Here is a 22837-nt window from a genome sequence, read left to right as displayed (position 1 = left end):
AAATTTCAACTGGATTCTATATTTTTGCTTCCCGCAGCTCCCATTGGCTGGGAACGGCGAACCACGGCCACTGGGAGCTGCGGGGGGCCATGCCTGCGGACGATTAACATAAACAAAATGTCTCACGGCCCACCAGTGGATTACCCTGACGGGCCGCGTGCCGAAGGTTGCCGACCCCTGCTTTAAAATAAAAATCTAAGGAATTCTAAAAAATAAAAATCCAACCCTAGATGTAATAAAACTTTAAGGTTGAAAAATTAAGCTCTTAAAAGTTAGGAAATTTCAGAAAATAAAGGGACATTTTCAACTTTAAAAAAATTACTTTTCTGTGCGAAAATTATGTACATACTATAGCGACTAGAGAACCTAAGATTACTGTAACTGAAGTAAGTTAGCAAACCAGTATTTTCAGTTTGACGACTTTGTGTAGTTGATGTTTCTTTGTGTATGGCCAGTTTCTCCCTTGGTGAGAAGGCCCTTATAAAAACATCAACAATGAAGCAAAAATGTTTATTTTCAAGAAGAGGATTTCTTTTAAAGTTCAGAATGTATTATTTAAAGGGTGTTCTATCAGAAACTAATTTTTTTTTTAAATGCCCACGCTGCTTTTTGTAGAGTCCTAGTCTGAAATAGCATGCACATGTAAAGATGTGTAGGTGATAACATGCACTGAATGCTTCAGGATTCCCTTGGTGATCTTAGTGAATGAAACAGGACTTCTATGGAGCCCTGTCTCCTTCATACACGTCTTAGGATAGAAGCATGTTTACTATGAAGTAAAGTAAGCCAGGCATGCATGTATGATATAGCCTTCCTTCACTTAGAAAATTATTTAAAAAGTGCTAAAAATTAGACAAGAAGTATTATGAATGCACAATGTGCAGTTTTCAAACCCCTGTAACCTGTTCCAATGAAAAGTTTCATCGGAGCACTCCAGGATACTTCACACAGAGGACTATTTCTCTGTCAAATTTCAACTTTCTACCCGGCCCCTTCCCCCAACCCCATATTAGAACAAGTGCTGCTTGACAAACAACAACAAAAATAGTGGCAAAAGTAAACATTTCTCCCCCACTCTTCTCCCATTTGCAAGAGGCTGAACAGTTTTTGCTCAAAGTTGTCAAAAATCTTCACTCTTGTCCAGAGAACAGGTCTGGAAAATTTTAGTCTAAAGTTTCAGAAAGTTATCAATGACTGAAAATATGGGGTTATAATGGAAATGTTTGGCAACCTAGAGCTCCTACTAAAGTTAGGCTTTTATTTTTTAATTTTGATCTCCTCTTATTTTCCCCACAGAGTCAGAAACTAAGATTTTAGATTAAAATTGCGTTGCCAAATAGGTACTGTAAATTCAGTTTTTTAACTGCTTTTAGGTCCTGATTCAGCAAGGCACTTAAATAGGCCTGTAACTTTAAACATGAGTGCTTAAAACTACTCACATGCTTAATCCCTTGCTGAATCAAGGTCTTCCATTTCTTTATTGTTTTAATGAACACAATTCCCAATATGGGTAAGGAGGCCTAATTTATTTTCATAACAATAATGACTGTCAAAATACAAACTATGTAAAAATAAACTTTGAGTGAGGACTGGGTTATGGAAAAAAAATAGCCTTACCCGGATGAGCTTGTCTCATGTGGTAAGTCACTGGATATGGATGGGATTCTCCACATAGCTCACAGATGGTATCTTTCTCAGGTCCTCCCACTGCAAGTTGGGCCATCTCACCAAAAAGATTTCCCCTTGGCCTAGCCTCAGCCTTTTCTTTTTTCTTTTTTTCCTTTTTGGTTTTCTTGTTATCTTTGTCGCTTTCTTTCTTCTTTAATACTGCACAGGAACCAGGGCTTGGGAAAATCATATTCTGGGACGCTGCTTTGATAGTTGCTAAAGAAATATCTTCCCAGAAAGCTACCAAATGCTGCAGTGTTAAGGGAAGAGGAGATTTAGATTTCATAGTATAATGACTGGTTGTTTCAAAAGAGGTAATTTCAGTTTTTCCATCCTCGCATTTCTCATGCAGAGGTGGTTCTTTAAGCATAGACAGGACCTTGTTTTTGTTGATGCTGCCCATTTTAGATATGTCTGGACCATGAGGTGCAATGTTAAACATATTAAGAGCAGATGATATTTCCAATGAGTGTCTATTTTTCAACTTGATTTCTTTTTCCTCTGTAGGTTGATGATTAAGACTGTTTCTTATTGGTGCATGCTCTTTGGTAAGCTCTGGATTAAACTTCAAAAAAGATGAACAAGCCATAGCATCATGGACTATTCCTTCATGCCACAGGAAAGAAGCAAAGACAGCTCTGGCACATTCTGCAACAGATGGTGACATTGCTTGCTTGGCTGGCTCTACAGATTTGGATCCATCTCCTTTGAAAAGTAAGCCAGATTTTTCCTTTTTGGGTCTTGTGTGCCTACTGGCACACTTACGGCTCACTTTTGGAGAAGCTCTCATATCTTGCTCATCTTTCAGTGGTGCTTTTCCTATGCTAAAATGAATTTTATTAGAACTATCATCCACAATTTTGAATTCTGTGTTATCGTCACATGTGCTATCTGTAATGCTATTAGTCTTTAAAGTACTTGAAGTGCAAACTTCAACAACTTCACTGTGAAGGTTTTCTTGTACAACGTGAGGGGAAGGAGCTCTATTTTCAGTTTCAGTCACAGGTTTTGCATCTTTTGATAGAATTTTTGGTTTGGGTGAAGTGGACCGTCCCCTTAATGGCTCTGTTAGCGGTACTTTCTTTTTGCGAAGTGTGTCTGGATCTAGTGTGTAAGAATCTGATTTGGATCGTTCCCGAGGAGGATCAAGCTTTGTTTTTACAGGGATTGAGGCTTTTTGAGGTAGAGTCTTATCATGCGGAGATGATGATCGTGGTGAACTAGCACCAGAAGTGCTGGATCTTCCTGCTGTGAGTGGCTTTGGCTTTGGTGAGGAAGACCGTGTTCCTGGTCCCGGAGATTCAGCTCTTAGACCAGAAGTTGTCCTCCCATCAGATTTTAGTGTCTGCAAAGTGTTATGGTTTGGAGATAATGATCTGCTATGAGAATCTGACCTCAACTTTGCAGCATCTGATTTCAACATAAGAGACTCACTGGCAGATAAGCCTTCTGTGTTCCTTGGTTTTTTCTGGTCAGCAACAGTTCTGATCACACGTCCATCAGGTTTGGGTGACTTGCTCTCAGCCCTGTGTTTTGATATGTCTGATTTTCCTGCTGGAGAAACTGGTCTAGCAGCTGCTGAGAAATTCACTCTGTCACCTGTATGGTACATTTTATAGTGAAATTATTACTACATTTTGTAACTGATACCCATTACAATACAAATTAAAAGACACAGAATTGAACACAAAGATAGAATTCAACCAGGTGCTTCTGTTAACATCCCAAAGTGCCAACAGAGCTGGAAAAAAGGATTTTTTTAAAACAATTATAATGCAACCACCGATTACTTAAAACTACTTTGCAAAGGGTGCAAAAATATATACATGAGTATGCATTTAAAACATGTACAAGAAAATATTTACTAGAAAATGCACTACTTGTGAAATTACCTAGAGATCAAAAGCACTACTATACCAAATGGAGAATTTGAGTTCACAACCTCCACTGACCACCAATAAGGGAAAGTAATTTGTTTACTTGGAAGCTAGAATACAAAGCATTATTAGTTAAGTTTACCATAGCTAAGCTTACCAAAGTCACAACAGAATTATTATTTATTAGCTTTACATATGTTAGACTGACTACAACTATGGAACTTGCTGGATGGTCTCTTGGCTACTTGTTTATTTTTCTTCCATGCTTAAAAGACAAAAAGTACATATAGAAAGTAATTGAAACTACACAAATAAATTAGGATAAGAGGCATGTTCCTCACATGTTGCAAAAAAGTCAGGCTCAAGTTGGAGGTTGCCATATTATTAAGGTGAGTTGAGAATAAATACATGTGACAACTCTTGTCTACTAATTCATCTTTTTTGTTTTGGTGCAGACACAATAATTGGTTGTATTTACACCAATTCATTACCAATCCATTATCTGATAGAACTATGTAATTGCTTTTTATAAATGTATGTAAAATACACGTGTACAAGGCTGAATAGTGTAGCTCACAAGAAGAAAGTAATTTGTGTCCATATTGTTTTCTATGAATGGATGCAGTTAGTCTATTCTGCAGGATGGCATTTATAAACAGTGCTGGCAAGCTACTGAGTAATCATGAATAAATAAATCTAGAATACCGCCTCTTTCCTTGGCCTTATACAGCAATTTCCTTGCTCATGTGATTAATCCCATTGATTTCAATGATTGTAACACTTGTGATATACAGCATAATACAATCAGCCCCATAAATAATGTCTCAGCATTTTGAACTCAACCAGCACAAAAATTGACTATTTAATACTGTATTAAATATTAATTTTTCATTAGTTTATTTATAGACTAAGTAACATGAAAATGAATCTCTACCCGTTCTCCCAAATTTCACTAGTTTGTTGTCTAAATATTCACACATGTATGACAGTAGTCTGGTTTATAGTATCTTAACTGGTTGTAAACTAACATTCCATCTTCAACATACAAGTCATGAAACCATTACAGTTAAATAAGCAACACTGAGTTGTTATATTATATGAACACTCACGCATATCAAACTTTAACATTAATTTTGTTTTATCAAGTGAATGGAATGAAAATGAACGGAAGAAGAAAAACCATTTTTCCAATGTAAAATTTGAATAACCTGTCTGTGTTTGCATGCATACCCACCCTTTAGTTTGTGAGAGAGAGATGAAATAGCAGAGGCAGGCCCAGCTACATCACTACTTTTGTAAATGCGCTCACGAGAAGCAAGGCAGCGGGATGGAGTTTCTATAGTGGAAAACAGTGGCACAGAAGCAGCATAGATTCAATGGAAAAGATTAGCAAAGATAAAAACAAGCAAAACAAGCATTTCAAATGATGTGTATCTACTCTGCTAAATATATTGTATTTCATTGCTAAAATACATTATCCTAAACATGTTTTATATGAGAATGTTATTTAATTTTGAAACATTTTTTTTCTAAAGGTTTACATTAATTTTTTAGAGAGTAAAAATGAAGTGTTTTATGTTTTAAATATGTATTATGAAAAACTGATAACCAAGTATTTGTGGGACAGACAGCAGGGCTTATAGTTTATTATAACAAAGAATGATATAATAATGACTATCTTAATTATGTTTCAATTTGAGATCTTTTTATAATCTATAAATTTACATGCATGCATGATTTAGAATTGTAATATGGCATTTTTGTGTAGCAATAATCAAACTGTTCTTAAATGAAACTAAAAAGAATATGTGGGAAATTCACCTTTGAAAATCCCAATTACAAAAATAAAATAAGTTACATTTTTAAAGGCAGTTTTAGTGCTTTTATTGGAATTATTTTCCCTTTTATCTACGCAAAAAAAAAAATTATAACTCAATTCAGTAATGGTGTTTATTTTGTATAACCTAACATGCATAGTATGAACGTAACTGATCAGTATTACAGAATGACATGACTAGGATTACAGAAGTTTCTAATAAACAATTAATTATGGATTGAAAATTGTATCCATATATAGTCTTTATTTATAAAAACAGAAGAGGAGTTTGGCATGTCAACTCTCACACTTCTATAAGAAAAGTCCTTTATTAATAACGCTGTCAAAATTGTGAAGGGCAAGAATTATGCCTTTAAAAACACTGGGCCAGACGCATTCATGGTATAACTCCATGCTTAACTTCACTGAAGTTGCATCAAGGATGAATTTGCTCCACTGAGTCAAAGTAGCCTGAACTATCTAACATAAATCCACAAAACCAAGGAAATATTTCCATACACACTAAGTGTGCCATAATTTAAAAAAGTATCATAACAAAGCTCTAGACTTGTGAAATGTAAGTAACATGGAAACGTTAGCATGGAATTTTAGCCTTAACTCTACTACTGTCTTGTAGTAAAATTCAATTTTTAACCTTAACTCTTAGCTCGTTCCTTCAGTAAAATTAAATCAAATAGTTATTGTAATAATAGTCTTTAGAGATTTAATTTGCATATGCAGCAGAAAATAGCATGTTTTAGAAAAGCTTTTTCGCAGAAGCTCAAGAGGCAAGTGCATCCGAGGAACTGTGGTTCCAACCCATGTATTTCATAAAAGATTTGTTGCCTGTGTCTCTGGTGTTCTAGTTACTAAAGCATACAAAAAGGTTAAGTATAAGTATCTCCCAACCTAAGTTTTAAGGGTAGTTGTTGTAGTGAGTAAGAATGATTGAGTTTACATATACTTTGAACACTTGAAATAACAATCCCATTCTTCAAGACAGAAAAAAAAACTAGAAATGATTACATTCACCTTCCCAATCAAACATTAGCATAAACTTGAGATCAGTGAATGGAAGCCCCCATGATAAAGCTTATTATTTCTTATTTGAAAACTATTTTTCCAGGCTATAACAGAGATGCCAGACCTTGGGTACACAGATAAAATAAACACTAATTAAAAAAAAACCAAACTAGGAAAAAAACATACGTGTATGCTTAGAAACAAACTTTTTACAGTAATGGATATCAAAATAAAGAAGGATTAACAAAGATTAGAGGAACAGTATGGTCAATAAAAATTAAAAAATTTAATTTGATATGTAAGCATTATGCTTTTCTTACTATAACATGATTTGTTGTTCCTAATATTTGTGTCTGTACTGGTAACTTTCCCAAGATCGTTTCATCCTATATATTTGCAAGTACTGTATTCACTTTTCATAGATTGTCAGTTTGTGATTATGCTGTGCTGCCCCTGGATCAGTGCAGGAAGGAAATTACAGCTCGAATAGTCAATCTCCATCCCAGTCTCCCTGTTGCCTTCGGGAAGGGAAATAAAGTGCAACTGATCTATACCTGTCATAGCATATACTCCAAGACACACTGGCATAACTACACATCCAGGTATATTGGGGGGCAAAGTCAAGCATGATGGTGGGAGGTAGTGGCTCTGAACAAGCAGCCTAGGTATGGTTCTCCTGCACATGGGTGTCTTATGCCCCTTTTACTCCCTTACACCAGCGTGGAGAACAGGCCACAATATGACTGCATATTCTGAAATATTATAATATATTTATATTTATATAGATCCCAAAAGAACAGAATGCAGTGGTAGTAGAACAATGAGCCTCTTTCTTCACTAATTTATGATTAAGAAGAATATACTGAATTTTACAAATACCTGAATATTCAAATATTAAAAAAGGAGAGAATTAGTTTCCGACAGTCGTCGTAATGGGATTAATCTCAACACAGGAAAGTTGAGGTGTAGTACCAGTGGGAAATATATCTTATTACCCAAAGGTAATAGTGGGAGCTATATCACTCAAGCTATTTAAATCTGGACAAAGAACTTGAATATATTCAAGAAGGCTGCACAAAATTACCTAACAGTTCTTAGCCAATTGTAACATTTTAGTAAATTATTGTTCAAACTGTTAAGATATATCCAAAATCAAGCTTAATGCAATTTATGCCCTTCTTCCAAACTTTATACCACGGTTCATGTTTTGGAATTTACAAAATTTGCCACAGAGAAAATAAGCTTCACATCCAGATATTCTAGAATAAAGCTGTAAAAGCCCAATGCCACATTTACTGTTCCCCACAAAAATATTTGATGCGTCAAAAATATTTGATGGCTAATACACGCCACAGTTCCAGATCTTGGAAAATAGTTTGTGAATTTCCCTCACTGGGGCATACTCAACCCTCTTAAAATATTTTAAGTTTTCTAGGAAAGGGACCATTTCTTATTTGTACTGTGAGCTACCTAGCACTAAGGGTGTATGTGAAAAATATTAATAATGCAGCTGCCTCTGATGCAGAAAAGAGTCAAAGTTTCTGATTTGTAGTCACCCCATATCTATTTCTAGTATACCCACTTCTAATTCCTCTTCAAATTTCCTTTATGAAGTAGTATTTTTGATAAAAAAATACTCCAGCATAGATGTTAATTTTTTTCTGTGATGAGAGAATATGCTTGGATATTCCAGTTTACAAAATATCCTTTTCCCCCCCTTTAAATACCTAAATCTAGCTGGGTCCATTACATTAGTGAGCTCATTTCTTCCAACCAAAGACTCTATGGTCTCGTCTGACTGGCTGCTTCCTCCAAACCCCATCACCCATCTCTTCATTTCGGTGTCATTCTGCCTGTCCTCTCCATATGTCACACTCTCTTAATATCTTCTCTGCACTCTTCCTTCCATATCCCATCTCCATTCATTAATCCCCTTATGCCTTCCTTCTTTCACCACCTATTTAGTTTGGGATTTTCAAAGGAGCCTAAGTTTTATTATTAAATACTTATTATTATACTAGCACGCAAAGGTCCCAATTGGGATTAGGACTGGGATTACAGTGTGCTGTACAGTCAAAGAAAAGATGATCCCTGTGCTGAAGGGCTTACAGCCTATAGATACAAACAGACAAAAGATGAGGATACAATATACAAGCAAATGAAACTGGTGAAGAATTAACACAGCTTTCTTAGTTACATGTACTGTATTTTTTTAACAGGGTGTACAGGTAAGATGGAATGGAGAAGAAAAGGAAAAGAAGAGTAGTCACAGCTTGTCACCTGTCTAGCCATGATCACCAGGCTGGGTTTTGTAGGCATTATGACAGAGGTGAGTCTTAAGGAGGGATTTGAAGGAGGATAGGGTAGTGTTTGTTTGGATTTTATAAGGGAGTTTTTCCTATGCTTAGGAGCAGCATGGGGGGAAAGCATGGAGTGTGTTTATGGGAGAAGTTGACTGATGGGCAGTAAAGGTTGGAAATACTGGTGAAGCAAAGGTGGGGATCAATGTTATGGTACGGTACTAGATCAGGTAGCAGAGGCTTTGACTAAGTAATGAAAAGATAATGACAAGAAGTTTGCCTTTGATGTAGAGCTGAAGAGGAAGCCAGTGGAGGCACTCAAAAAGAGCATCCACATAATCAGAACAATGAGCCAAGATGATTTTAGCAGTAACAATCTGAAAAGTCTAGAAGGGACTAAGGCTGCAGTAGTAAAGGCCAAAAATGAAGAGGCTGTTGTAGTAAAGATGTGAATGACGAATACTTGGATAAGAATTTTGGCTATGTAACCAAAGAGGAATGGCTGAATTGTAGCAACTCCAGCTGGTAGGTGCAGAAGCATCCAAAGCAGGGACTGCTGCACTGGGAAGGGAGAAGGTAAAAGGGGGCACAGCCATGGCCACCCCTTCCCCGCCAGCAACTCTTTAGACCCAAAACCGTGCAGGGGAGATCACCCCCCACTCTGGGGACACTAGGACTTGGGCTGTGCCTCCCTCCCCCTTTGTGGGCTTGGGAGATAACTGCAAGGAAGAGCCATCCAGTAGCAACAGGAGCAGCCAAACCAGGAACCTTTGGTCCTTTAAACAGTCAGACAACTGTCTACAGTTTTGACTGGACTTTCTCTGCCCTGTGCTGATTGGCTGTTTGCTCCAACCCACGCAGCTTCTGTTCCCCCTAACAGTCTCGTCACCTCAGCTGCACCCCACACCTGCCCCTCATCTTCATCAGGGCTGACAAATGTTCTGCTACAAAAAAGTCCACTGAGAACTGCACTCTTTCAAATTGGCTATCATCTCCCATGTTCTTAGGCCACAGGCAGCTATTATAAATGACTGCTGGCTTCACTCACAATGGAAACGATGGGAGGTAGTGGCCATTTTGAAAAAAAAAAAGGCACATTAACTGAAAGCTGCTATGGCCTCAGTTCCCTTGGGAACAACAGAAGATGGCGACCATTTGGAAAAAGAGCAATTCTCCATGAATTTCTCTGAAGGAGGCCATTTTAATGTACCAGCCTCTATTGAGAGGAACTTTTGGCTATGAAAATTAATAGCAAAAATGGCCATTAATCCTAAATGATTATTTTCAAAAGCTACCCATCTGACCCTACCGAAAGGTGTGTATGTGAAGGAGGTGGAGTGCAAAAGGGAGGAAAAATTTGAGGACTGATAGGGAAATTCAAATATACACTCCAGCTTCTTCATGCTCCTCTGGCAATGCAAAGGAACTGCCAAAAAAAAAAAAAAAAAAAAAAAAAAAAAAAAAAAAAAAAAAAAGCTTAACTGGACAGTATGCTCTGGTTTCTTTGTGCTACTCCAAAGTAATACCATGCAATAATCATATGATTAAGGCACTTCATCATTTGTGGTCCCAGATTAGGTTGGAATGATTTCTGAAGGCATTACATTTCCCCCTGTTCATTGTATCCCTATAGGACAGAGTTATGGTTGTTTGGGTGTCATAACCATGAACTGTCCACAGCAATTAGTCCTTCGTGTCCCTCTCCACAGTTTAAAGAAATGTTGATTAAGTCTATGGTGGTAAAGCATGTGGACTCCAACACACTGTAATTCAATACTCTTATTTGTTTATGGTAGTGCTTACAATGTTCTAGATTTAAGGCAGAGGTGGGCAAACTTTTTGGGCCGAGAGCCAGATCTGGGGGGAAATTGTATGCAGGGCCGGGGCAGGGGGTTGGGGTGCAGGAGGGGGTGCGGTGTGCAGGAAGGGGCTCAAGGCAAGGGATTGGGGCAGAGGAGGGGTGCGGGGTATATGAGGGGGCTCAGGGAAGGGGGTTGGGGTGCAGGAGGGGTGTGGAGTGCAGGAGGGAGCTGAGGGCAGGGGTGCGGACTGCAGGAGGGGTGTGGGGTGTGGCAGGAGTGCACAGTGCAGCAGGGAGCTGGGGAGAAGGAGGAGTGCGGGGTGTATGAGGGGGCTCAGGGCATGCCTGCCCTGGCCCCGGCCCCGTGCCACTCCAGGAAGCGCTGTGGCCCCTGGGGCAGAGGGCTGTGCATGCTCAGCCCTTGCCACGCCTCCAGGTACCTCCCCCGAAGCTCCCATTGGCCAGGGTTTCCCATTCCCGGCCAATGGGAGCTGCGGGGGGTGGTGCCCGGAGGCAAGGGCAACGCACATGGAGCCTTCCGCCCCCCCGCCCGAGGGTCGCTTCTGAGGGGCCAGATCCGGCCCACGGTCTGTAGTTTGCCCACCCCTGATTTAAGGTGTACCTGATTTAAGGTTCTAGATTTAAGGTGAGCTTAAAAGTGCCTCGGGAGTGAGTACACTGATGCAGGTTGTGTGCTGGTGTGATTGCTGGGTTGCTGTTTGTGTGGTTAGGAGACAAGTGTTGTGTGAGGTGTGGCAGGGAAAATGTTTGCCATGATTCCAAGTTCAGCTATTTCTAAACTCCATCAGGGACCATGTAGAGTTTATATTATCCATTAGACTGTTTCTAGAGTTCAAGCTACATAAGAGTCCCTGTACAAACTAAAACATTATCAAGAGAGTGTGCCTTAACTCATAGTGTGTGCAGGTGTGACAGAAAAGACTGTTCTTGTGCAAGGGAGAAGAAAGAATGTTGGAGTGCATGGAAGGAAATCAGTTTGGGAACACCGACAGTCCCCTAGTAGTGCCAGAACACTGAGCTCTTAGTAAATCAGTAATGAATAACATGAAAAATAAACATATACAGAATTAAAAATTGAGGAAGAAGAGCAAGTATAAGTAGATGTGTGGAAGCCCCAAAACACTTATACATAATATTAAATTAAAAAACCATCCAAGATTAATGCAATGTTTAGGGCCATGAAAATCTAAAAGTTTAACATGGTAGCAACTTTACCTGTCACACCACAAGTTTTTATAGCATCTGTTAACATATATAAAGCTTTACAGTTTAATAGGGAAAAGACTACAAAGTACTACATAACATGCAGTGTTACCAATGAGAACAAAACAACCTTGGCATTTGGAATGTACTGATTTTTCTATGCTTGACTTCTCAACATCAACACTGTCAACTATAGTTTGGGGCAGAATTTATGCATGAACATTTATCAAGAGGAAAAACCACACCACCACAAAAACACATCTTTTCAACCTGTACCTATACTAGAGTACAGTTCTGGGTTAATTCTAATGGTTCTTTCTCCTCACCCCCCCAAAGACTGGATCTCATAAATTGCATAGGCTATCATATACCTACCCGTAACTCAGCATGCAAGTACTCTGAATCTAAGATATTCTGCACGTGGAATTTACAAGCTTTGCCACTGCAGTAAAGCACCCTTAAAAAGAGTGAATGAACACATTCTAATCCATATGGACAAAACTCAAGATTTTAAACTAAGTTTAAAACCATGGAAGCTTGCATTTAAATGTCACTGATATCTACAGAAATATAATTCAGAAGATTCTAGCAGCTTCAGCTGTTTTTAAATGATCAAGCCACTGATTCCTTTTGATGCCTAACTCTCCCTGAATATAATTATTGATTTCAATTTTGCGATGCATTGCTGAAGGAAGTGCTTACTGGCTAGAGCACAAGACTTAGAAGCAGAACTCCTGGATTCACTGTTCCTAGATCTGCAAATGGCATGGCTGTGAAAGTCTAGGAAGCATCTCTTAACCAATCTTATCTGTAAAATGGGTTTGATACTTAACTACATCACAGAGGAGTTGTGAGGCTTAATTATCTGTAAGGACTTTTGGATCCTTGGATGAAAACACACACACCCCGTTATTACTCATTCTGAATACATGGATTTTGGAGGTTTCAAATAGAAAGAGGTGGAAGGAGAGAGATAGTTTCCATGAGAATAATGAAAGGCATAGAGCTGGTGAATACCATGTTTCATAATGAAATTAGATGATGAAATATTTATTGCATTGTATACTACAATATCTTGATGAGAGTGAGAGTCATTTTAGCCTTTACATATGTTGGCTAGAAAATATCCTATATTGGAGTTGTAGACTGGGATTTTTTAAAGACTAAGCAAGTTAGATTTAGACAAAGAAATCCTTTTAAAATCTGTCAGGATTCTAAAAATCTCAACTGTGTTATTTAATTCTGGGTATTAAAACTGAAAACCCAGCTCTCTGAAAAACATGACAATTTGATATTTTAATGGACACAGTTGCTCTAACAAAAATAAGTTAATTAAATAATTGTTGACAGAAGTAATGCTTAATTTCAAAAGCTTTGCATTTCTTGTAAAATAAATGAGATATTTTCCTTCACTCTTGAATGAATGACAATACGAATGTAGCTTTAAAAGCCTCCAGACAGTATACAGAGACAGACCTTTAGGTGAACTGAGTGCTAACAAATCAACACACACTTCCAAAACCTGAGAAAGTTCTCAAGTGAGAGAAAATTACTTGCATACAATTCTTAATTTCTGAAAGTAACTTTTATAATATATCAAGTCTTTTCTGTTTCACTCACCACTGCTGCATCTTGTCTTAAATTAGACTGTACACTCCTCTTTGGGGGAGGGGCCATGTTTTCCTACATATCTGTACAGTATCTTGCAGAATAGGGCTCCAAACCCAACTGTGGACTCCACTGGATTAAATAATATAAAATCAGGGCAACTGAGCAAAATGGTTTGAAGGGTTGCACTAAACTGGGACTCCAGATCAGGCACTAAAACTTTAGGGAAATTTTATCTTCGCTGCTGCTTTGGGAAATTGTGGTACATGTGGGTGGTCTACCAGTGGCCACTCCACCTGACAGGAATGGATTAATCGTAGAATCAAAGTGTAAACCCATAAGGTGCTAAAGGAACTGAAAGATCAACTGTATAGATTACCATTTAGTCCACTCCACTTATTTATATCAGTTGGTTATGTAGATCTTTTAAAAAGGATCCAGTTGGGCAGCAAGTAAGGAACTGATGACTTTTTTTTGGAATAGTCACCTCTCTTCTTACTCTGTTCAACAATCACAGTGCTAGATTCAAGTTTCATTTGATTTCTGTGGTTAACTGTTCCTTGAGGAAGTGGGTCTAGTCATGTTAAAGGACAAGTCATTTGCAGGATGAGATGGAAGGACCAATGTGTCTGATGCAGATAGAACCAGATAGGCCCCGGCTCTCCCACCTTGATCTTCAGAATGACTCTTTGGAAGTGTTATGGAAGATAAGATGTACAGCAGATCCTCTGATCTGTCCAATTATAGAGCATCTGATGTCCCTATTCTCCCGCCTTTTCTCCTAGAACACTTCTGCCTTGTGGTTGTCAGCCATTCCAGGCATGACGAAGGGAGAATGTTATTCAGCAGATGATTACAAGGACACTTCAACTGCATAAAGAAAGTGTCTTCTGATTTAACTAGTTGTCATTTAGCAAGCTCTTTAAGTGCATCACCTCAATGGATATCACATGTTCCTCTGCCCATTACAACAGAAGTACTGCCACCTCATTAAATCCTTGGATGTCTTTTAGGCACATTGCCTGCTGCTGTAAGCCACTGGGGTGATGACGACATCACAAGGATATGCTGATCCTCCAGCAAGGACTGCAGTTGTAGAAGGTCAACTAGATAACTTGAAATTCAAGTAAGTTTAAAGAGCATTATAAAAAAAGAATACACTACAGATAATCTGAAACTGGTTATGGTGCAGATAGGCAACAAGTATTATTGTGTACATCCTGGCAAGTTTTTGAAATATTTTTGCTATTTATGACTGAACTATGTGATTTCCCAGGAATTTCTCCAGCTCAACTGAATTCCCTCTTGATGAGCACACAAAGGATTATTTGTCTATATAGAAAGATCTGCTAAATTATGCTGAAATGAGAAGACTCCACCAATAAGAAGGGATTCTCAATCTCTCCCAAGTAGCCAGGGTAATGGCTTGGAGCTGAAGGAAGGGTAAGCAGGGTCGTGGTGAGACTTTCAACCCCTGAAACTCCTGTTTCCACACCGCTCCCTATTGATTTCCTAGTCTCTACTGATTTTGGAGTATCTTCAGGAAAGAAAGGAACTTTGATACATACTGAACTATCTTAACTCTCCTCTACTGCTAAAGGGGGAAGGCGCGAGTGACTGCTTTTACTTTTCAAAATTGTGTGTCACACCACTTTGTGCAGGCCAGTGCTACCAGATGCTCGTCTTGTTGGTCTGCTTTACAGATAGAGACAGATATTTCCTAGTGACGGTATTGGATGCAATCTATAAGGATTATCTTATTTAATCAATTCTAGTTCCTGTTATGAAGGATAATGCAATTGTAATTTTGTTAACAATCCTTAGATTCATTTGGCCTTAAGTGGAAGCAGCATTTTGTTTCCCTGTATAATACTAAGGAGGTCTGAACAAACTAATAGGCTTCACTGTAGTTTCAAAGTACTGATAGACGCCTGCCCTGCATGGGTGCCTCTGAGTTTTCAGATCAAATCCTATTCCTCAGGTGAGAAGCAATCTGAAATGTTTGGTTTAACTTATTAAGGTTTTTTCCTACTTACACTCTTTATAGTATTTTGATATACAAGATTTCCTGTATGTCATGGGGACTGAGAAGGGAGACATTCTTTTTGATTTCTTGAGGATAGTTTTAGTGTTCTTTAATGCAGTTGCTGATCCAAAGAGCCACTGGCAAATCCTCACTACACTTTATAGGGATTTGTGGGGGCCAGTGTAGTAAAGGTGAAGGCAGCCCAATTTCCCATTATGATCAGTCAAAATTTTCATATTGGGAAGAACCACTATGAGAACAAGGTGGTTCAGAGATAAGTGCACTATAAATATTTAAGTAGATTAAAGAAAATACTGACTCCTATATCCACTAAAGAAGAGGATTCCTTGGTAGACATACTTTTTATGAGGTATTTTACTTCATAAGTCTTCTGTCTTCTTGCAGTCTGCCATCTTGAAGCTATTGTCCTGTGCTCTCAGAGAAAGGGACAATACTTTACTGGTTGTGAATAATGGTGGACAGAAGGGGAAAGAGGTAGAAGACAGTTTATTAGAAAAGTGGACAGTTGAAGTAGTAAAGAAAATTTGAAGAGAGGGGAAATAGGACAATCCCCAATAGATATTAAGAAGTTTGTCTGACATGGAAATGGGATCCCTTTTCTGGCATGTAGTGGCAAGCACATACAGCAGAAAGATGGTGAGAGGCATCAAGTTCATAGAAATGCACAGCTCTAGCTGCTTCCTGTCTAATCAATAGAGGAGTCTTGACATAACAAGGTGAATCAGAAGACATGGCCCATTCAAAGAAGAAAAGAGTATGACAGCTGAAGTATCATCCCAGAACTATGGGGGATGATATAATTTGAAAAGGCAACAGTAGATACTCCACCCACCCATATTTAGAGATACCTGGAATATTAAATTACTTCATCTTTGACAGGAAAGGGTCAATGGGTCATTTTTAAATGCAATTTGACAAATGCGTTAAAAAAGCAAAACACCACCCTAGAAGTTTTTTTTTTTTTTTTTTTTAAAGAAAAGTTTAAATTTCTTTCCACTGTTTGGAGAGAAAAAAAAAAAAAAAAAAAAAGAGAGGGATGGTAGAAATGAAGAGTGACAAAAATGAAAAGAGATGATTGTGGTCTAGCTCCCCATGATGAAAGATGTGAAAAAAAAAAAAAAAAAAAAAAAGCAACTTACTCAGGAAAGTGAAGTCCAAAAGAAAATTCAACCTTTCTAACAAGTGTTTTTAGGTAACAGTTTGTATAGACAGTTTTAGAATGATGCCCCAAGTCCTCCAATTCACTGTGCCACTGTGGCAGTCCAGTGACTTCAACAGGGCTCTATGCTGATGCAGCAGTGCACCTGTTTGCAGAGACTTGCAGGATCCAGGCAATAGAAATTACCCATATTTTAAAATAATGTGATTTAATTTACCATACACAAGGACAGACCAACTAAAGGAAGGTATGTATCAATAAAGATAGAAGGGAGGCTCATTTCCATTAAAAAAAAATATTTTCAAAATGATAAAGAAAAGTTTTATTCAATTACAAAATTGCCAATTTTATAGTTAAATTCCTCCCTGATATTGGATGGCTCAGAGGATGTCTAAATGGCTTAGTATTTCACTTTCAGGTCATTCTTTTGACTCTGGTATAATCAAAAAGTTATTGTTCTTGAAGGCCTTTTGGTGAAGGGTTTGTGAAATGAACTGGAGATTTCAGTCTAGTTCTCACTGTATAAGTATACACATTACAGACCACTATCACAATTCACATTCTTGATTTATTCTCAGTGAGGACACCAACAAATGAAAAGGAAGAGACTGAACTACTGGTTTCTACAAGAAAGTAATAATAAGGCACCTCTGAAGGACAGTGTGTGTGGGAGGCTTGTATTACTGCTACCCGTACTATACTTGTTCTGTAGATAGAGAGAAATACCTCTCCAGGGTGATCAAATCTGCCATCCATAATGACCTCTAAATTGAGTAAAAGCTTAACAGTTTCTTCTCCATCCCATCAGCAGTTAATGTTTAACAACTTTTTGGTGCCAATGGTCATGAGCATGCCAGTGGCTATCTATGCTAGACAGAAATGCTTTTCTTATTAATGTTTCTAATTAATGAATTAAGTTGTCCCAATTCCAAGTTTCAAGTATGTTAACGAAAAATTATGACAAGGTAAGGAATGTAGGAGGCAACAAACATTTTAAAATAGAAAATTGAAATGTTTATCTACTGTAATCAAAATTTCTTCAAATGTTACAGGAATTACAATATTTTGCATTGTATGCAATATTTACCTTAATTATTATCCTACTGCAATACACTATATTAGAAACACACTTTCATAAATACACTATCTACACTGCAGAATATATATACAAATCAATACAGTAATTTTAATACTGAAATAAAAAATAGCACAAGTATGCTTCTCTGGGAGCATTAACTCATGTTTCTGAATTAAAAAAAAATTAATTCAAAAGAACAAAACCAGACAGATGCACTGATGGATGATTAGTAGTTGGTAAGCAACTAAGATGGTTATAGCAATGACAAAGCTTCAGAAATGGACTGATGAGGCAGGTAAGGCTGACAGACTTACTCTGAAGCTGAGGCTGCTGGAAGGAAAGGGGCTGTCCGAACACAAATGGACTGTGGACTAGGGAAGAGGGAGGTTTTGCAGCTTGATCAAAGATGGAAGAAGCTGGGAGATTAGGCCGTGACTGAATGGAATTCAGTATGGCACTCAGTTGGTCACCTGCAGTGAGCAAAACAGTCAAAACTACAACCTGTTATTTTTCATCCTCCACAAAGGCAGAGTAAATGGTGCTGAATGAAGTTTAGATGAAGATAATTGATAAAGACCGCACTAATCTCTGACACCATAGTTAGTTTTGATTCCAAAACTCAAGATACGGCACAAACTTTTACACAATTGAAAAAAAAAATCCCTTAGAACCATAAAACAAACATGGCTAAATGTAGAGACCTCACCCCATGAATGGTGATGCAAATACTGAAGAATATGAACAAGGTTTGTAAGAATCATGACTTCTTTAACCTTGTTATTTAAAACATTCCAAAGTGCATCTCAAATCACCCATATCTTGCTAAAAACAAACAAAAGCAGCCAAACACAAAAAAATCAGCTACCATTCACAGAAATACACACAAGTGCAAACAAAACTCTGAGATGAGTATAGCCAGATGAGAGGGTTAAGATAATAAAATATAATTAAGCTTTGGCAGGTATATATCTATATCTATATGTATGTATGTGTGTGTGTGTCAAGTTTAGGAAAATACTTGCTTGCTTTTGCATATATCTTAAAAGAACACTGTCAAGGTATTTTTCAGTTAAAAAAAGCTCCCCACTATTTACAACCATGTTTTGATTTTAAACTGAAACGTGTTTCCTTAAGAGAACTGTGTCTGCATATTGGATTGGCCGTTGGAGGGTATCTCAGGAGAGTTGTGATATTTTTGTTTTGTTTTGAAGAAAGCATTTGTTTGGAAAAAGGAAAAGAAAGAATTACATGTATGTTGCAAACATAAGGTGCATACAATAAAAAAGATAGGTTAAATCATTTAAGGTCAAATCTTGAGATGTTCGCAGCAATAATTTTGGCCCCTATCATCTATCACACCCTAACAGTGTTCCTTTATTTAAATACAGATTCTGACATCCCATATCACTTTTGACAGTACTATAGAAGCACTAGCGGAAAAATAATTTTAACAAACAGGAAACAGATAAACAACTCACTTTAAAACTGAAGTTTTTTAGATTTTTAAAATAAATTCTCTAGTTTTATAAAAGGAGAAAAAGACTAGAGGATCTAATGATTCCTGCAAGATCCAAAACCACCAAAATTAAGTATTTTCCTTATTGTCTCTCTCTAATACTATATTTTTGTTTTAAAAATTAGAAACCAAAATTACTATGAAAGAAGAGCTGGAACTGAAGCACCTATATCCAAACGATCACCTGTGGGTAATAGTAACCATTTTTATTTCAGTGTTACACTCAAAAACCTTAAGAATCACTACTTCTGCAACTACTGCCCCATCCCACACTACACTAAAGACAACTGACATGTTTAGTGCAGAATTCACAAATTCAAAATGCCCATCTTCAGAACAATGAATTCTAGGTCAAGAGTTGTATTATACTTTTTCTGTATATAAAAATATAAATGAAAGAAAGTTAGGTCAACTAGTAATTTTTTTTTTTTTAAAATAAAACTACTACCTCCATGTTCGCTTTGGGGGGGGGGGGAACAATTTAAGAATGTGTACATTTTTAGAATTCCAAAATAACTCTAGAGATAAGATCCATTATCTTTGTTTGGCACATATTCTCAGCAGATGAGACAGTTACTCACCTTGTGCAGTAACTGAGGTTCTTCAAGATGGTTGTCCCTGTGGGTGGTCCACTTTAGGTAATTGGCGCCCTGTGCTTGTAATCGGAGATTTGGAGTAGCAGTGCCTGGTTGGGCTGCACACGTGCCATAGCCGTCTTGTGCTGCTCCGAGCAGTTATATAGCTGTGTGCAGCCAACCGTCCTCCAGTTCCTTCTCCACCTCAAAGAATTGGCATGAAACTCCGAAGTAGAGGGGAGGAGGGAGGGTAGTGGAGCACCCACAGGGACAACCATCAGTTACTGCAAAAGGTTAGTAACAACAACTTCTTCTTCTTCTTCAAGGAGTGTCCCTGTGGGTGCTACACTTTAGGTGACTATTGAGCAGGGTCTGTCAGTGGAGAGGAGGGGCTTTGGAGTTGGTCTACTGATGGTGAACAACACTAAGTCCAAACTGAGCATTTGCTGTTGATTTTTGTTCTAAAGCATAGTGTTTAGTGAAAGTATGGGCTGATGCCCAGGTAGCTGCTTTTCAAATGTCAATGATAGGTACATTACTGAGAAAGGCTACATATGCTACTAACGATCTGGTGGAGTGTGCGAACTCCCGGTGGGGGTTGCAGATTGTTGTTTTGGTAGCACAAATGTATACATCCAAATATCCATTTGAATAGCCTCTGTTTTGAGATGGTTTGGCTCCTAAAGCATTCTGTTATGGAAACGAATAGTCTAGGTGATTTTCCGAATGTTTTTGTTCTTTCTATGTAGAAAGCTAATGCTCTGTGAATGTCTAGCGTGGAGTGAGGCTTTCCTCCCATCAGCATGTGGCTTCGGGAAAAATATAGTTAAGTAAATGGGATGATTTAACTGAAAAGGGGAGGCAACCTTGGGTATGAACTTAGGGTGCGGTCATAGGATTATTTTATCCTTAAAGAATGTTGTATAAAGTGGGTGTGCCATTAGGACACCTAATTCTCCCATCCGTCTTGCAGACGTGAGGGCAATGAGGTAGCCACCTTCATTGATAAGTGCAACAAGGAGCAAGTTGCAAGGGGTTCAAACAGTTTTCCCATGAGACTACATAGAATAAGGCTGAAGTCCCACATGGATGTAGGGTTTCTTAGTGTGGGATAAGTGTTTTCTATGCCTTTAGTGAAGCATTTAATCATCGGGTGAGCAAATATGGTGACTCCGTCCATCTTGTCGTGGAAGGAGATGATGGCAGCTGAGTGTACCCTGATGGAGCATGTGGATAGCCCCAATTTTTAAAGCCCCAGTATATAGTTGAGGATTCTCGGTATTAGGGCTGACTGTGGACAGATCTGTTTGTCCTGGCACCAAGTGCAGAATCGTTTCCATTTATGGATATATGTCTTTCTTGTGCTTAGTCTCCGACTGTTCAGTAGTATATCTTTCACTTTCTCAGAACAGTCCTTCTCAACCCCTGTCAGCCATGGAGTAACCAGGCCTCGAGGTGCAGTACTGCAAGGTTGGGGTGACAGAGGTGTCCCACACCTTGTGGTAGAAGGTGAGGCACTAAGGGAAGGGCTCGAGGCGGTTTCACTGCTATCCGATGCAGGTATGGGAACGACGTTTGTCTGGGCCATGTGGGTGCAATGAGAATGACCCTGGATTTGTCATGCCTGATCTTGTGAAAGACTCTGCTTAGGAGTGGAGTCGGGGGAAATGCATTCATCAGTGGTGCCTCCCATTTTAGGAGGAGAGCATCGCCTAGGGAGTGGTGTCCCAATCTGGCCTGGGAGCAATACTGAGAGCACTTGGCGTTCTGAGCTGTTGCAAATAGATCTATGGTGGGGAACCCTTATAGTTTGAATATGGCTTTGAGAATTCTGGGATCCATCTCTCACTCATGGGTTTGTGAAAAATCCCTGCTTAGTTGATCTGCTGTTGTATTCTGACATCTCGGCAGATAGGATGCTGATATCTCTATGTTCTTGACGATGCACTATAGTTTTGTCCGGTGACAAAGATCAGATGTGAGTGGGCGGCGGAGTGTCACCTTCAGCTGTGTCCTCAGGCTCCTTGGTCTCTTCCTCTTGTGTCTCTGAGGGTGCTGGGACAATTGGTGAAGGAGACCGTGTTGCTCTGAACCTAGGCAAGTTAGGGGCCCTGAGGTATTTGACCCTATACATTGCCCAAGGATCCCAGTATGGTTGGGAATGATATAGGGGGCCTTGACCATACCAGCTCTGCATGTCTGTAGAGGTTTGTGATGATAAGGTCCATGTTTAGGTGAGGAGTGGAAAGGAGTGTATATTACTGCCTCATCCTCTTCTTCCTCATCACTGGAGATAGGAAGTGGTTACCAGGCTTGGTCCCAATCTAGATGGGGTACTGTTGGTATCGAGTAGAGGAGAGTCCTACTGGAAAGTTTGACTTTGCTGCGTGCAACTCCATTAGAGCTTGCCCACATAGGTTCTTTAGCTCCTCGGAAAGTCTTGGTACCGGATGTCCCTGGTGCCTCGTGGGCTGGTGCTCTGGGTGCCATCGGTACTGGGGCAGATTTTTCATTTGGACATCGCATTATTTTAGGCGATTCTCGGTGTGGGAGTGAGTGGGGCTGCTTTTTGGTAGCCTTTCTAGGAGCAGGCTCCTTAGCAGCTGTTGTTGAAGCCGATCCCGTCAGACGTTGCTGCTGGCGATCATTGGCCAGGAGGCATCCTGGACTTGAGGTCGGAGGCGGGTCTGAGGGATTTCTCCATCATAAGGAGCTTCAATTGGAGATCCCTGGCATTCTTTGTCCAGGCTGTCAGTTTTCTACAGTGCGGACAGTTTTGGGTAATGTGTGTCTCGCCCAGGCAACGGACACAATGTGCGTTGCCGTCAAAGACCTGTACGGAGAGTTTGCAAGTCAGGCAGCGTTTAAAGCCAGGTGAGCTGGACATGCCCCAGAGAGAAAGTCTTCTGGAGAAAGAACAGGGATAAATCCTGTTTTTCTTTCTTTCTTTTTTTAAGGTAATAGCTGAGTAGCTGCCGAGGAGGCAGGGGTAAAAGAGAGAAGGAACATATATATATATTAGAAGAAAAAATAAAGTAAAATATAAAATATAAAGAGCAAGGGGATAGGGTAGCTAACACTATTGGGAACAACTATGAACTATTAAGTTTATCTGAGGTAAGAGAGGGCGCTGCTGTCGCTCTGA

The 22837-nt window shown here is 39.0% G+C and overlaps 1 protein-coding gene across 1 annotated transcript in view; it reads right to left on the bottom strand.

The window, feature by feature from the left end:
- MYCBP2 (MYC binding protein 2) overlaps positions 1-22837 on the bottom strand; it is a 419800-nt gene that overhangs the window by 65613 nt on the left and 331350 nt on the right. Inside the window, exons 57-59 of the mRNA XM_065413662.1 lie at positions 17916-18071; positions 4780-4881; positions 1618-3267 (exon numbers count right to left, since the gene is read on the bottom strand). Coding sequence (XP_065269734.1) covers positions 1618-3267; positions 4780-4881; positions 17916-18071 — 1908 coding nt within the window. The remainder of the gene's footprint in view (positions 1-1617; positions 3268-4779; positions 4882-17915; positions 18072-22837) is intronic.

Source organism: Emys orbicularis, chromosome 1 (genome assembly GCF_028017835.1).
Source record: "Emys orbicularis isolate rEmyOrb1 chromosome 1, rEmyOrb1.hap1, whole genome shotgun sequence".
Classification (NCBI taxonomy): domain Eukaryota; kingdom Metazoa; phylum Chordata; order Testudines; family Emydidae; genus Emys; species Emys orbicularis.
This window is presented reverse-complemented; position numbering and strand designations above follow the sequence as displayed.